At 31.2% G+C, this 15,937-nt stretch overlaps 1 protein-coding gene across 2 annotated transcripts; it reads left to right on the top strand.

Moving 5' to 3' along the window:
- Positions 1–56: 56 nt before the first annotated feature.
- On the top strand, positions 57–12,648 carry LOC106721030 (polypeptide N-acetylgalactosaminyltransferase 5). Of its 2 annotated transcripts, none has more exons than XM_045681408.1 (13): positions 57–215; positions 459–693; positions 1,689–1,905; positions 2,136–2,265; positions 2,649–2,815; positions 3,818–3,982; positions 4,659–4,812; positions 6,261–6,438; positions 9,460–9,640; positions 10,573–10,712; positions 11,536–11,769; positions 11,872–12,061; positions 12,353–12,648. In XM_045681408.1, exons 2-12 carry the CDS (start codon positions 544–546, stop codon positions 12,046–12,048), a joined length of 1,893 nt encoding a protein of 630 aa, XP_045537364.1. In that variant the 5' UTR covers positions 57–215; positions 459–543; the 3' UTR covers positions 12,049–12,061; positions 12,353–12,648. The 2 variants fall into 2 exon arrangements, with proteins under 2 accessions (XP_045537364.1, XP_045537363.1); XM_045681407.1 differs by lacking the exon at positions 9,460–9,640 and adding an exon at positions 6,690–6,870 and having other exon boundaries at positions 59–215; positions 12,353–12,646.
- Positions 12,649–15,937: the final 3,289 nt, after the last annotated feature.

Raw genomic sequence — 15,937 nt, 5'->3', positions numbered from 1 at the left:
TTGATTGAAAAGAATATTGTATGCATCACGTATCCGATCACAGAGGACACGGCATTCGACATTCGAGATACAACATTTGACGTATTGACGTTTACGGTTTTGGTTTTGCTGCGGTTTCCCCCAGCACAGCAAAACGTATACTTTGTTGACCAGAAACTGGTTTTTAAATAAAAAAAAGATTATTTAATGTGTATAAACATTGAACCGTAAATTGGGTAAATATTTTTTATTTGTCATTAATGTAAATACTTTGAATTTCTTAAAAATTATGTATATTTGTCAGTTCAATCTTAAAACCTACTTTTATCTAAATGTGTCTTCATTCTATTTTATGTTATTAGCAAATATTGTGTTATGGTGACTAAAAGCAATGGTTATGTTGATGTTTGTGAAATAAAAGTGCTTTTCAACATTAGTGAGTTAAGTGGTTTTGCTTATTATACCTTTGTTGTTTGTAGGTGCGCGGCGAGTCAAGTTGTCACTTGTGTCGGAACTGACATGTGGCACTGAAAGAAAACTTAACTTTGATTTTGTTGAGTTAAAATGTTTCGAAGTAAAATAAGAATACACACGTGTCGCATAATATTATTAACATCGTTAGTCTGGCTGCTGGTAGATGTTGCGCTCTTAGCTATCTACTCTGACTGCTTCGGCGATGGTTGTAGTAAGAAGACAAGTGAAGTTGTTGTCAGGGTAAGTTTTTGTACTTTACCTGACCATAATTGTTTAACATTTTTAAAAGTTGTACATGCTACATAATACTAATACATTTGCAAGGTTTATGTGGTTCATGATAAGTTTCAAGAGTATCACATAATCTTTAACTGTACATTCATGTTCGAATTTCATGAATGAAATTAAAAAAAAATTGAACATCAAAGTTTTATTACTTGTATAGAAATTATAAATTATGTAAATAAATTGAAGCATTATTTTCATTAATTTAAACTTCATGAATGAAAAATGATTTGCATATATCCTATCAATTTAATCTTCATAGATATTGTGGTGCATAAAAGTTTAAATATGTTATTATTTTTGCTATGGGATTAGTTTTCTATACTTTAATAATCAACTAAATCTTAGTAGACACCACATTCTAACTTTACATCATCAATTATTTTCTATTTGCACTATATTGTAAAAATTTAATTATGTCACTGTTTTCTTTCAACTTAAAACAGTGACATTTATTTTTTCTGCATGCAATTTTAACATTGATATACACAGGTAAAAAAATTAAAATCAAAGCCCTTTGAAAATGTTTTGCTGAACTGTAGGCTATATCAGCTGTTTTGCTAAATAATATAACATAATAATATCAATTGTAGTTTAATAAAATAGTAGAAAAATATTATTTATATAATTGCCATATGAGTCACAATACAAGAAAGTGAAAGTGAATGTAATAGGGTGCTAAGTTCCTAGAAACTCTTTGCATACACAATTTACAATTGACCGTTGTATAACTTGTAAAAGCACACAAAAAATATTCTTCAATTATTTCATTGCTTGAAATCATTACAAACACGTATTTTTTGTTTTAAAGTACATTTTTTTTTCAAAACTTCATCAAAATCGTACATGGGGAATAACACAAACACTGATTTATTTATGTATGACGGTCATTGTGCTACAAACTAAATTTTTTATTTTACATCATATGAATATCTGTGATTTTATTTTAGAGTAAAGATACAGAAGACCTCCGTGGTAAAAGAGGTGCGATAGCAGCAGGTCTACGGAGCAAAGTAGAAGATGAGGAAACTAATTTAGAGGAGAATGAACTAGAGCAAGACATTGGTGATGATGGGCTTATGCTGCCTCCATATCCAAAGTCACGGCTAAAGAGGTGGTCAGTAGTGCCACCTGTGAGGCCACAGGGTGACTCTCCCGGAGAAATGGGTATGAATAAGAACTAAAATAATAAGAGGATTTATAAAATTCATCACTACAGTTATTAATAACCTGAAGTATTATAAATTTTTTATATAAAATAGCATGATGGTTAAATCTGGTGAAAATCCTAGGGTAAAGCATACAGGTCTCATAGCAAAGGTTGCTGAAATTTTAAAAATGATCTTAGGGCCTATGAACTAGTGTTAAATGTGTGGTATAATTAAAAAATATTTCAGGTAAAGCTGTTAACATTCCAATAGAACAAGAGAAACTCATGTTGGACAAATTCCAGGAGAACCAGTTTAATTTGTTAGCTAGTGATATGATCTCGTTAAATAGATCGCTGACAGATGTCAGATTTGAGAAGTAAGTTTATCGTATTTATATTGTCATCATCAGCTCACTATTCGTCCCCTGAGAGGCTCGGAGCCTACCCTAACTAAGGGGTGACTAGGCCATAGTCAACCACGCTGGCCAAGTGCGTGTTGGTTGACTTCACACATATCATTGAATTTCTTCTCAGATATATGCAGGTTGCATCATGATGAGTTCCTTCACCGTCAGAACGATATATTTATAGAAAAAAATATTAAATTAGTCCATTTAATAGGTGTTTATAACTGTAAATTTATTTTGAAAATCTATAATTTAACTTTAATTCAAAATGCCAAGATATTTACTTAGATATTAATGAATTATTGTAAAATAAAAATTGTTATATTGTTACTGTGAAGGCATATTTTTTCTAGGTGTAAAGGGAAACAATACCCAGATTTACTTCCTACAACTAGTGTTGTGATTGTCTTCCACAATGAGGCGTGGACAACTCTTATCCGAACTATTTGGAGTACTATAAATCGATCGCCTCGGCCATTGCTCAAAGAGATTATTTTAGTTGATGATGCTAGTGAAAAAGGTATGTTTAAATAATAACAAACAATATCTTAACTCATATAAATTTTACTATTAAGGTTAACGGGTATTTATTCACAAGGCATCGCCTCGTCTTGCGATCGCTACAGCATACACACGCCATTGAACGGCATAATATATATGATATAGATAAATTTGTTAGCAAAACATTCGTCGTAATATATATAAAACTTATTAATTTATATCTTTATCCTACTTAATCGGCCACGTCAGTGCGGCGGAAAGTTGACGCTACGACAATCGTGACTTGAGATGGTGTCGGAGGAGTAATGCGCGTTAACCTTTAATCATGAATATTAAACAATAGTATTCATTCATTTATATTTTTCCTATTAGCATTTGTTTAATATGTTTTTGTTTAAATAATAATTACGATATATTACCGTAATAATTATTCAGCTGTGTTATGTACACACACAATGAATACCATATTTCTTGAAAATGTCAATACAATTAAATAATAAACTGTTTAATGTAAGAAAATATTATAGAGACAAGTAATAACAATGATTCCTTGACATTTCTTATATTTCGGTTTAACATTTTGCTGGCAAAATAAAAGTATTCTTAACACTGTAATGGAAACACATTGTTGATTAAAAATTAAAATTTTGCGGAATATTAATTTCTTATCAGCTTTTAATGATAAAAGGTAAAAACATGTAAGTTAAAGTACTTATCACAATTATTCTTAAAGATTAATATGTAAAGTAAATTAACGTAATTTAATAGTATTTTAAACTTATCCTTTTTTACATGAATACAACACACACATTCTTAACATATTCATTCATAAGCAAGTATAAATATTGTGTTATTGAACCTTTTTCGTTTTATGAATCTTAATTTAATTTTCTGAGACGTCCTTAATAACAATCCATAAATGTTTTGTAATTTTATAATATTAGTAGTTACTTCAAAAGGTGCTGAAAGGAGCTAAAATAAAATAGAATTTTGTATATATTTGTTACCTTTGATTGTTTAGAACACTTGGGCAAAAAATTGGAGGATTATATAAAAACACTGCCAGTACCGACCCATCTCTTTCGAACGGAAAATCGTTCCGGTCTTATCCGGGCGCGTCTTTTAGGAGCCAAACATGTACAAGGAGACGTCATTACATTCTTAGATGCACATTGTGAATGCACGGGTAAGTGACATGTATTTTTTTATAAATCTTATTTGTTTTTTTTATTTTATGGTATAGAATTGCTGCCAGTAATCTTGTTTCATAATATGTTAAAGCATCTGCTGAGAAAATAAATATAGTGCTTAGGTTACATGCAGTCATAATGGAATGGATGCGGACTCACATACATACTAAAAATATCATTGAATTTTACTCTCTTGTTAGTCGGTCAAAGTCAAAATTGACTCGTTTAATATCGTCTCGTTTTAATAATTGTTAACCAAACGGGTATTTGAGGTCAAGAAACATTTGAAAATGATTGACTCTTTAATGTTGCCTATTGATGCTTGTTTTATTTCTTAGTTATTTGTTTATAGCAGTTTTCTGCGTTATGCTTTTAAATTACTAGGATGAAGCAGTGAATATAATTTTCATTCTGTATTAAAGATAGAATTAAGATTAGTTTGATGTATTCTATATCTATATTCTACTAGCTTTTACCCGCGACTCCGTCCGCGCGGAATAAAAAAAATGCACACAAGATAAAAAAGTTCCTATGTCCGTCTCCTAGCTCTAAGCTACCTCCCTATCAATTTTCAGCTAAATCAGTTCGACCTATCTTGAGTTAAATAGTGTAACTAACACGACTTTCTTTTATATATATAGATAGATATCTGAATAATAATTTTTTTTATAGAGGGTTGGTTGGAGCCTCTGTTAGCGAGGATAGTGGAAGACCGTACCACTGTGGTGTGTCCCATCATTGATGTCATCTCAGACACGACCTTCGAGTACATACAAGCATCGGACATGACATGGGGTGGATTCAATTGGAAATTAAACTTTAGGTGGTAAGTATAAAGTTCAAATTATAATAAACACTTTGTTATTGTAATAGAATACAGGAAGCATGCAGTTGTCATTGGCTATGCAAGATAAGTTGGGATAAAATGCATTGTTATCCTTTATATTTCCTTTATATTTTCCTGTAATAACTTTTGTGTGTAATATTAATTTATTTTTATCAATGACTAGAATTGTGTTGTTAGTAATTTTCAGTTGATTTTATGCCGTTTATATTTTCCATCCAGCTTCATTCTTAGGTTTAATAATGCAAAATATTTATTTTATACTCGACTGCGACTCCATCCGCGAGGATTTAGAAAAAAAACATAATAAGTAGCCTATCTGTTGTACATTTGTGCCAAATTTCATCAAGATCTCTCGAGCCTTTCTGGAGCGAAACTTTCGCATTAATAATATAAGTAAGTTATTGGTGGCTTTATAATATTATGTATTACTATTCTTTATAGACTTTAACCCTTTCTTTGGAAGTTTCCATTTATTTACTTTTACTTTTATCGTGTTTCCCACGCTACAATAATAACATCAAATAGCATTGACTTTTGTCAAGGTTTTATTTGACTTCATATTTTAACAATAGTATAGGTATCGTAGTGTTGTAACACATTCAATGCCACCACAATTTTTACAAATGAAACTCGCCAACCCCGTTGGTGACACTGTACGTGTTAACCTTTTTTACATCTCTGAGTTACATTGTTGATATAATAATAACTGGTAACTATAAATAGGTTAGTTGAAAAGCAATCAGCGTACCACATTCAAGGCTAGGACGTTACACAAGTTTGTTTTGATTGCATAATACTACTATTGTTCTCAACATCTCGAATTTAACTCCCTTGATTTATTTCTACACTACATTGAACGAAAACTTTTAAGTTTTAGGTTCCATAGATTGTTTAAGGTCTATGTCTCTTATTTTGGTGTTGAAACTATTTTAATAGTGATAATGATTGGTGTTAGTTAAATAGTTATTAAAATACAACGAAATACGTTTTCACTTGACTTGTATTTGAATCAATAAGAGAAATGGTTGTATAAAGTTAACATATAGAAGTTTGAATTGATTTTGTATGGTTATAAATAGAAATGAAATGCGAAATGCACGCTTGTAAATTTCTTCATGGTTATCGCGTTATTGACTAGATCTTTAAGACTACACAAGTGAATTTAAGATAGGATGTTTACTTTTAGTAACACATACTTCTGAAACGGATAAGAAATTTGACAGAACTTCGCAAAAATATAAAATGCTTTGTACTATTTTTTTTCCCATCTTGAAATCGAATTCAGTAATAATTTCGTTTAAAAAATTGTGCTATACCTTTTGTACGTCACCTGTTGCCTACATTGGTTTCAAATTAAGATGGTCAGCAGCACTGGACGTGTTAAAAATGTAGTCAACGATTGGTAAATACTGAACTACTCTGTCCAGGTACCGTGTGCCGGAGCGCGAGATGTCCCGGCGCGGCGGAGACCGCACGGCGCCGCTGCGCACGCCGACCATGGCGGGCGGCCTCTTCGCAATAGACCGCGAGTACTTCTACAAGATCGGCTCCTACGACGAGGGCATGGACATCTGGGGCGGGGAGAACCTCGAGATGAGCTTCCGGGTATCGTATGCATTGTCTAACTGATGACAGTTGTGTCCGTTACAAATATACTTTAAGTAAAACTTAAATTTTCTCTGTACTTCTACAGTCACATTTGGAAAATACTTTAAATTTTATGTTGTTTTAAACATGAAGTACTATTTATTTAGGAAGATGTTTGTTTTTCGAGATGTGTTCATGATGTAAGTTGTGAGGTAAGGTGTGTCAGTGAGATGAGGCGAGGTAGTGACAGTGGTGCACGGTGTGGCAAGGTGTGGCAGTGCGGCGGGTCGCTGGAGATAGTGCCGTGCTCTCACGTGGGGCACGTGTTCCGAGACAAGTCTCCGTACTCCTTCCCCGGCGGGGTGCAGAACATCGTGTTGCACAATGCGGCGCGCGTCGCCGAAGTCTGGATGGACGAGTGGGGCGAGTTCTATTACGCCATGAATCCAGGTTCGATACTTGGTTATGTGCTTTGACCGTTCACATTTTGCTGCTTTTGTAAACATCTGTGTTTAAAAAATAATCTCCGGTCATTTTTAAACGGAACATATATTTTTCTACCTAGACTTAATTGGTCTACAGTTGAAAAAAAATTGGAAGTGCTACATTTATTTTTTATCTGTGTCAAAAAATTATACTTTAGATGATTTAATGTGTTCAGTGATAAGAGTTCGTTTATTTAGTATTGACATTGCAAGCAAAATGATAACGGTCTTTAGGTACATTGATAAAGTTTTGTTGTGGCTTGGGTTAACATTAAAGTAATGCAGATGTGTTTTTTTGTGAACATGTTATTAACACTTAAATAATATGAGCTTCTTAACATCCAGTTAACCGCCATTGCAGCTGCATTTATTTTTTTATTACTTGCATGCTTATTTCGTCATACTTCTTTCTTTTCCTATTTCTTTTTTTTAATTGTTATTCTTTAGATATTTCGGCCTGTGATTTTTCAGAATTTATATTTTTTTTTTGCTGTTTTTATACTTTTTTTCTTTTTTTATTCTCACGCTTCTTCGTAATGCAGAAGCAATGAAAAGTGTTTTGGATAAGTATTTGATAAAATTAATAAAAAAAACATTAGGTATATAACCACAGCAACACTTGTCGCGTAAAGAGCTGTGGCATATATTTTGGTCTATTTCCCACCTTTTTTCTAACCCAAATACATAATTTAAACTTATACCAAATATAGAAGATCCTAGTCTATTGCAGTGGGCGTTTGAAACGACTTTCAATGTTATATTTGTTAATTTAACTGTTTTTGACCTTTAAAATATTAAGAAACCGGAACCAATAACAATAAATCACTTATATACACATGAAAATGTGTATTAGTTCGCTTTTATATAACGATACGTAATGAATAAGTCTGGTAGTACCAGAAAATCAATTCACATCAACTCATTGAGTAATAATTAGATTGATTCCATTCATTCGTTGGAAAATAATAGTACTATCTAGTAGTAAATATATATAGTAAATATATATTCTGATCCGTGCTAATACGTTAATTTCCAAGCCTTGTCAATTCATCAAATCTAGGCTATTTTCATTGTCGTAGTATTATTAATTATTTGTTAATAATATTAAATAAATCTTTGCCACAGTTCTTTACACATCATGGCTTAATAGAATCGATTCGAATGACATTTTTTACTATCGAATTAACATTCCACGCCGATGTTTTATGTATTGTATTCAACTAATGCCTATTTAAACTAACATTAAAAAATCGGTTAAATTATAACATTTTTTCGAGTAATATGATTGTCTTGGAAAACTATATAATAAACCGTTGCGGTGCCCACCAAGGCATAGTTGGTTTAATTATAAAATTTAAGAATCTTGATAGAAAATCAATTGAGACAGTTATAGTGCTTGTGAAAAATGAGGGTATAACAAAATAATATGTTTGTTTGTGATAACATTGTCTTATTCTAATCATTCAGCTTGTGACAGGAGTCACTAACAATGCATTGCGTCATCAATAAACAAAATTCACCGCTCTATTGTTTTTGCTTATCAATAAAATGTACTATCATACTGCTTCTACAAAGTAAGCAGATATAAAATTTGTGTCGAAATTCCATTAATTCCCGCGGCCAATTTTAATACACGCTAATCGCACAGGTCGTGTGAAGATACGATGTAAATGGAAATAATGAAGTCAATACACTTCTCAAACTTTGTTATTAGTATAAATGTAGGCAGTATATTAATTAAATGCTTTGCCTACCAAATTGACTGTAATTCTAGCCGTTTGGCGCTTTTTAACAATAAGTAAAAAGCGAATCAGCTCTTTTAGAAGAGTATATTTATTTACATCAAATTATTAATTCACAATACCATAAATATAATCGATTTTAGTCTATAAAGTTTGAGAAGCACTATCTTGTTTTATCATAATGAATACGTAAGAATATATAAAATTTTTGGGTGACACAAACTGGTGAATTTTGTTGCTTAACATGGTCGAGGTAATGGGTGTTTACGTAACTCGTCACGTCTCGATCAACGTTGCCCAGAGCTGTAGGACGTTAAACCTTCAAAATAAACTTAAATATTTTAACTAAATAATATTTATTATTACGGTCAACAGGTCAAATGATTTCTTTATTCATGTTGGTCAATAATTAAAATAAATTTACATTACGTTAATCAGATTACCATACAAATTATGATGTTATAGATTTGGACGTGAAATTTATTTGCACAATTAAAAAGTTGAATTTACAAAAAAAATATTGTTAAAAGTGTACAAATTTTATACCTTTACGTCTTTCAATTAATAGCTAGTTCAATTTACGTGTATATTGAAATTTCACGTAACAGATTGTAAACATGTTGCATTTGCAGTGTGTTATTAAAAACAATTCTTGATAACGTGAAATGGTATAATGACACGCAAAAATGAACATTTGTAAATGTAATGAATATTTGTAAAGTAGTAGTGACTAGTGATGTGTAATGAAGTCGCGTAAAGCTCTGGGTGTTCGCGACGTGTCGGGTGACGTAGTGGTGGGTCGTGCGGGGCAGGTGTGGCAGTGCGGCGGGCGGTTGGAGATCGCGCCGTGCGCGCACGTGGGCCACGTGTTCCGCAAGACCACGCCCTACAGCTTCCCCGGCGGCACGGGCCGCGTCGTCAACCACAACAACGCACGCCTCGCCGAAGTCTGGCTCGACGAGTGGAAGCATTTCTACTACAATATCAACCCAGGTCTCATCATGCTTACAATTGAATCTTTGTTTTCGCTACCTTTATGTACCTCAAAGGTGTAGGTTAAGTAACGGAAAATGTGTTCGTTGAATTTTGTTCTTTGTAACAATCCGTTCTAGCGAAAATTAAGATTCTGAGTAAGAGGGCTGATTTAAAAAAAGTTTTTTTTAAATCTGAAGTCACGTTTTGAAACAGTAATCTGAGAACTATCACTTCAATTACATTGTAAAAATTAACCTTTTAATTATAGATGACTTTTTACCATTTAATAACTAAATATGGTTCTAATCTTTTTACTATTGAGACCTTTCCTTTTTAACTTGAAAATTGTTCAAAGTTTGTCTTATTAGCAGCGCTTGAGTATACATATTTTGTATTATTTTCAATTTTCTTAGTTAGACACATTTACAGTTGTGCTCAAAATATTCTTTGACCTACATTGAAATTACTATTTCTATTTCAGAATACTGTTTCATTATCGTCTTGCATGTATATTTAAAAAAAAATGTTTTTTTTTTTTGATTGCATGTCCTGAGATATTAATATTTTCCATTAACTTTGCTTATTTTAGCTAACAAAATCAATAACCATTTTATATAAGTTTATTTATTTAGATATTAACTACATACTACGGGTTTATTTTCGTATGTTTTGTGTCTTTATTTTTTTTATCATGTAAAAAATATTTACTTTTTATTTTTGACAATTGACAAAGTTGATGACTAAATTAATGAATTTTGATTGAAATAGATATAGAATATAATATAAAAAAAATTCTACATTATCTATATATAAAATTATATTATTAAAATTAAAACAAGCCAAAAAGTTACGAAATAAGCATGCATGTATACGCAAAATTACGTATTGCATGAAAGATCTATTTGTTTCTAGAACTTATGAATGAATCTATACTTGGTTATTGGGTGCAGGTGCACTAAACGTGCCCGTTGGTGACGTCAGCGAACGCAAGGCGCTAAGACAGAAGCTCAAGTGTAAGAGCTTCAGATGGTACTTGGAAAATATATACCCTGAGAGTCAGATGCCTTTGGACTACTACTTTTTGGGAGAGGTAAGTTATAACTAACTTAATTTAATTTTTATAGAATTGGACATTGAAGACAACGACAAATCTGTCATTGTTAGTTAGTAATGAAAATATTTTTGGCACTTTCCTCTAATATTTAATATGGCGTAAAATTCTTCTTATGTAGCTATTTATAAGTATGATAAATTATAAAAATTAAAAGATCAATTTCTACATAGAATGTAATAAAATCTATATCGAATAACAATTGGATCTGAGCTAAATCAGTAAACAAATATGTAAATTACAATAAAAAAAATGACGGACTGGTTTCTTACCTGACTATACCGGATTTAGTGTAGAATCGAACGCTTTGATTTATGATAAAATCGATTCTGTAAAAGACAACGTATGGCCTTGACCGATTTTTATGAATTATTATTATTATTGTTATTGACATATTGATGAAATTTATGTTAATTTTGGATACGCATTAGATATGTCATTTATGACAGTTATTGTTATTTTATGTCGTAAAATTAAAATTTGAATTTAACTATGGTCTAATTTTAATAATATTAATATAATATATATTAAACAAAAGTCTATTATGTTTTGAAATCTGAAGATGTGCTAGACTAGACCACTGTCGATGAATTTAAAGGGATCCTCTTTTAATTCACACTAGTAATATAGTTAAACAATAGAAAATTACAAATTACCTCAGAATTTATGCATTTTAGGTACAAATTTTTATCATTAAACTCAATTTTGGCAATAAATCATATTCATATTTAAAAAGATGAAAGTTTGGATAGATGTACGTATTTGTTGCGTTACCACGTTATGTTCGTTTGTTCTTGTTTAGATACGTAACGCGGAGACATCGAACTGCCTGGACACTCTGGGCGGCAAGGCGGGCCAGCCGCTGGGTATGGGCTACTGCCACGGTATGGGCGGCAACCAGGTGTTCGCCTACACCAAGCGCAAGCAGATCATGTCCGATGACAACTGTCTGGACGCCGCACATCCACGTGGACCCGTCAAGCTCATCCGATGTCACGGCATGCGCGGCAACCAGGAGTGGACCTATGATGTTAAGGTCAGTTATTTGCCCGACTGACAGGTTCTCTTCGTATGTCTTGTTATGCGTTAATTTAGTTTCAGTCAAAATAATGAATAATGAAATTTGTTTGTATTTCAGACACGTACAATAAAGCACAGTAACACGGGCATGTGCCTGGAGAAGCCGGAGTCGGGCGACGTGTGGAAGCCGGTGTTGCGGCCGTGCTCGCGCGCTCGCGGCCAGCAGTGGCTCATGCAGGTCGACTTCAAGTGGCAGGCGCGACATGGCTCCCGTCTCGCCGACAGGCCCAGCTAGTGACACAACACAAGTAACTAACTCTACTCTCTGTCACACTCACGACATTAATACACACTAAGGCAGTCGCTTAGGGCTTGTTTACATTGAACACTGGACTGTGTGTTTGGCCGCGTTTGCGCGATTGCGATTTCGTCAGATTGAACAAGTATTAAATTTAGATTTATTATGAAAAAAATCACTAAGAAACTGCTAACAATTAACCACTATTCGCGAATATGCTTTGTTCAAGATAAAAACACTACAAATTACAAAAGTCTTCAAGTAATTTAAAACTATAAAACTTTCTTTATTTATATTTCAGGAACAACGATAGACCATCAAAGTCTTCCCCTGTCATTAGTAATATCAGATTTTATTCCTTATTCCTATATCAGAAGTAATGTAATTAGATGTAACGCCTCGGCACTCGGGCCACGTGAATTGTTGACAATACGATGAGAGAATGTTATAACATTTTGTATTCCCTAAAAAATATATGTAAAAAGTTGCTCAAACTTGACATATAATATTGTATTGTGTAAATTTTACTATCCTGCTTTTTTATTGCGTGAATGTGGATTTTATATCAAATACAAGTATTTTTTTTTGTTGCGAAAATACTAGCAAATTGAAATTTTATTGAGATTATTTTTTTATACTGGCAACACTCGATTGGAATTCTTGTTCTTTAAAGCACAAATCTTGCAAATAAGTATTTCTGTATAGAAACACTCTTTCCTTAATACTTCCATTGAGTGTGTGCTATTTAAAATATTAATAATAATTATTTTTATAAAATACTCCGACTAATTGCAAGTTGAGATTATATTAAAACTCCTTTGTTTATTTCACATATATAATTTAAATTTGTTGGTAATTACAGATTTAAATAGTGTAAGAGTATGTAACTCGTTATATCAATTTAGTTTGTCTATGCACATAAAGTGTGTGCCTCTTTTATTGTCTATGGTTCGCTGTCATTGTACAGGGTCAAAAACATTTACTAACTGTACAAGTGCCTGTCCATTCCTTAATGTCATTTATTTTTAATATTATATTTATACTATGCATTTATACATTTTCCATTATCAAATATTACTTTTAGTGAATGATAAACAATCGGTTTTTTTTCGTATGAAAATTGAGTGTTTTATAATCTGTTGATAGAATTTTGCTAAAAATGAATTTTCGACTTATGTTATAGCGACATAGAAATCTTCCTACTTTTTAGTCTATTACTATTAAAAAAAAAACCGTTACAAAAGATTGACTAATTACTTTTTATATAATTCTTTTCTTTTTTAACGAAATTGCGGTGCTATATCTATATTTTTTTATTTGAAATATCTCAGGCCCTTGTCATAATCTAAGCGGCACAATATTGTGCCATATTTATTGCCAATCCGCCCTTTATTTGCCACGTAGTTTATATTTATGTAAAGTTTATTATTATATAGATTTCGTTATATAGCTTCCAAGATTTTAAATATAGCTCCAGTGATATCTAGGAATTTTTTCGTACATATCTGTTTATTTAAAATTTTAACGTGTCTAGAATTTAATTTATTTAACGTTTATAATAATCATATTTACTCCATGTTTTCTTAAAATGTATTATTGATAGATTTAGATAAAGCAATAGTAAATATTAAAAATAACACGTATCATTATAAAAATCAAATACTATAAATTCCCCATATATTATTTTTTTATTGTAAAACTGATTTTCTTCTAGTTTTTTTCTCATTACTCATGGTATGTCTATTTACTATATTAAAAAAAAAAAACTAAATTCTGTTGTTCTTTATGTATGAGGAAATTGAAACTTTTGGGTATTTGGTAAAATTAGTGTAAAAATATTCAAAAAAGGTTGTTCCAATTGGCTAAGTTAGTTTGATATAATAATATTTAGAGTGCTAATAATATATCGGATTGTAAATTGATACCTGTTAAAGCAATATTAAGATATTTATCGTTCGCTCTCGGTCTATTTTAGACAAGCGAGTGATGACTTTAATTCCTTGAAACTGATTGTTGCCTTAATTATTTTACATATATCGATTTGATAATATAATAACTAAAGTGTCCGGTGAACGATCAAATTCTTTCAAATTTGATAAATCGATAATCGAACGCTTAAAAATGGAAAAAAGTGGAACGAAACTGCATGTTGTCAAATATAACTTCATGTAAAATTTGATAGTTTACCGGTTGCTTGATGATGTAAAATGTAGGTCTGAAATAAGGTACGGTTTGTGCAATTTGTTGCTAACTTCAGGCACACAAAGATGTTTTTTGGTATGAGTGATTAATAAACATTTAGTATGATCGAGAATTTTTATCGCATATCGTAAATACTGCGTATAAATCGTATGGAATTGCTGTTATTACATTAAATAGATACAAATGTACGGTAGCTTAGTATATTTTTGGATTTTATTCCTGTTAATAATTCAAACAACGAAGTATATTTATATGCACTTAGTACTCGTTAGTATATTTTTTAATAATAAAATCGTCGAAAACTGCCTATCTAGTTGTGTGGTGCGTAATGTTGACGATTAAAGACATCTTTCTTTAAAATATAACTGTAATTAGATTAGGTCTTGATTGTGAGGTCATATATTTTCACTCCGGACTCTTTTTGTAAAGAAATTAAAAAAACACATCACATTATCTTTGGTTGTAATAAAATTTTCTTCTATTAATGGCAGTAAAAAGGTTCTAATTATGAAATTGATTTTCTCTCGAAAATATGGCAGCACACTAGCGCCCCCCTGTCAATGTCAAGAGATTTCTCGTACTGTAGCTGTTTTGTTTTTTCTTTTGTCATTTTCTATACTTATGTAGGTTTTATATATTTTCTGACAAAACTTACCGCGATATCAGCGCCTCTTACCGCTCCAGATAACTGTACCACTGTACTGTAGGTTTCGGCGCAAGGACACTTATTTTCTCTGTTTATTCAGACTGTGTGAGATGACAAATGAGAGAATATGTCATTGCAGTTGACGCCCACAGTTATGTGCTCCTATCAATATAATCAATTTAATTTAGATTTTTTTTTATTATTTATGATTTTATCTCGACTTTTATATATGTATTTTTTCCCTTAGTAATATTCAATTTACCGGAACTTAAAGAACTTTTTTATAAAAAAAAAGCTGCATTTTTAAGTAATTTGAGTTTAAAATTATAAAAATTATTTAGTATTTTACTTGGACAATTTGAATTATTCATTCCTCTCGCTGACGAATTTGAAAAAAAAATATATATTTTGTTTTAATTATTTCAAGTTGTGATTAATTTATAATTTCGTCGTAAATATTTATTTCTTGATAAATTTCATTGATATCAATATAATATCGCTATTCTTTAAGAATTTATTTTATATTTTATATCACTACTATAACGTTTATTGGTTTGTTAATTTTATATAATAAAAAGTTAATACATTCTTATATATTAACGATGAATGTTTCTTGTGTCTTATCAGTTTTAAAGGAATGTAATATACGCACATGTAATTATTGTAAATACGTTGTGTTAAACGATTCGTCCAATCGATGTATCATCTGAAAGCATTTATATTGAAACGAGAATCTCTGTTTATAATTTTGTTTTTTTATTTTATTATTTTCATCTGTGCCAAAATGTTTGAATCACTTTTATTAACTAATTTTTATCATTCCAATAGACAAAAATAAATTGCAACTGAGAAATTATTTGGACTGAATTTTACGAATTGTGTTTTATTTTGTCAAACCCTAACTTCAACTTAGGACTTAAATTCCGTCGTATTTTAACAGATTTTTTTTAAAATAGTTATAAAGTTACTTAAATGGACAAGGAAGCGAAGTCAATTAAAATTAAGGGTGAAAATAAAATATAAAAAACTTTATAATTA

The sequence above is a fragment of the Papilio machaon genome, chromosome 15 (assembly GCF_912999745.1).
Source record: "Papilio machaon chromosome 15, ilPapMach1.1, whole genome shotgun sequence".
Classification (NCBI taxonomy): domain Eukaryota; kingdom Metazoa; phylum Arthropoda; class Insecta; order Lepidoptera; family Papilionidae; genus Papilio; species Papilio machaon.
This window is presented reverse-complemented; position numbering and strand designations above follow the sequence as displayed.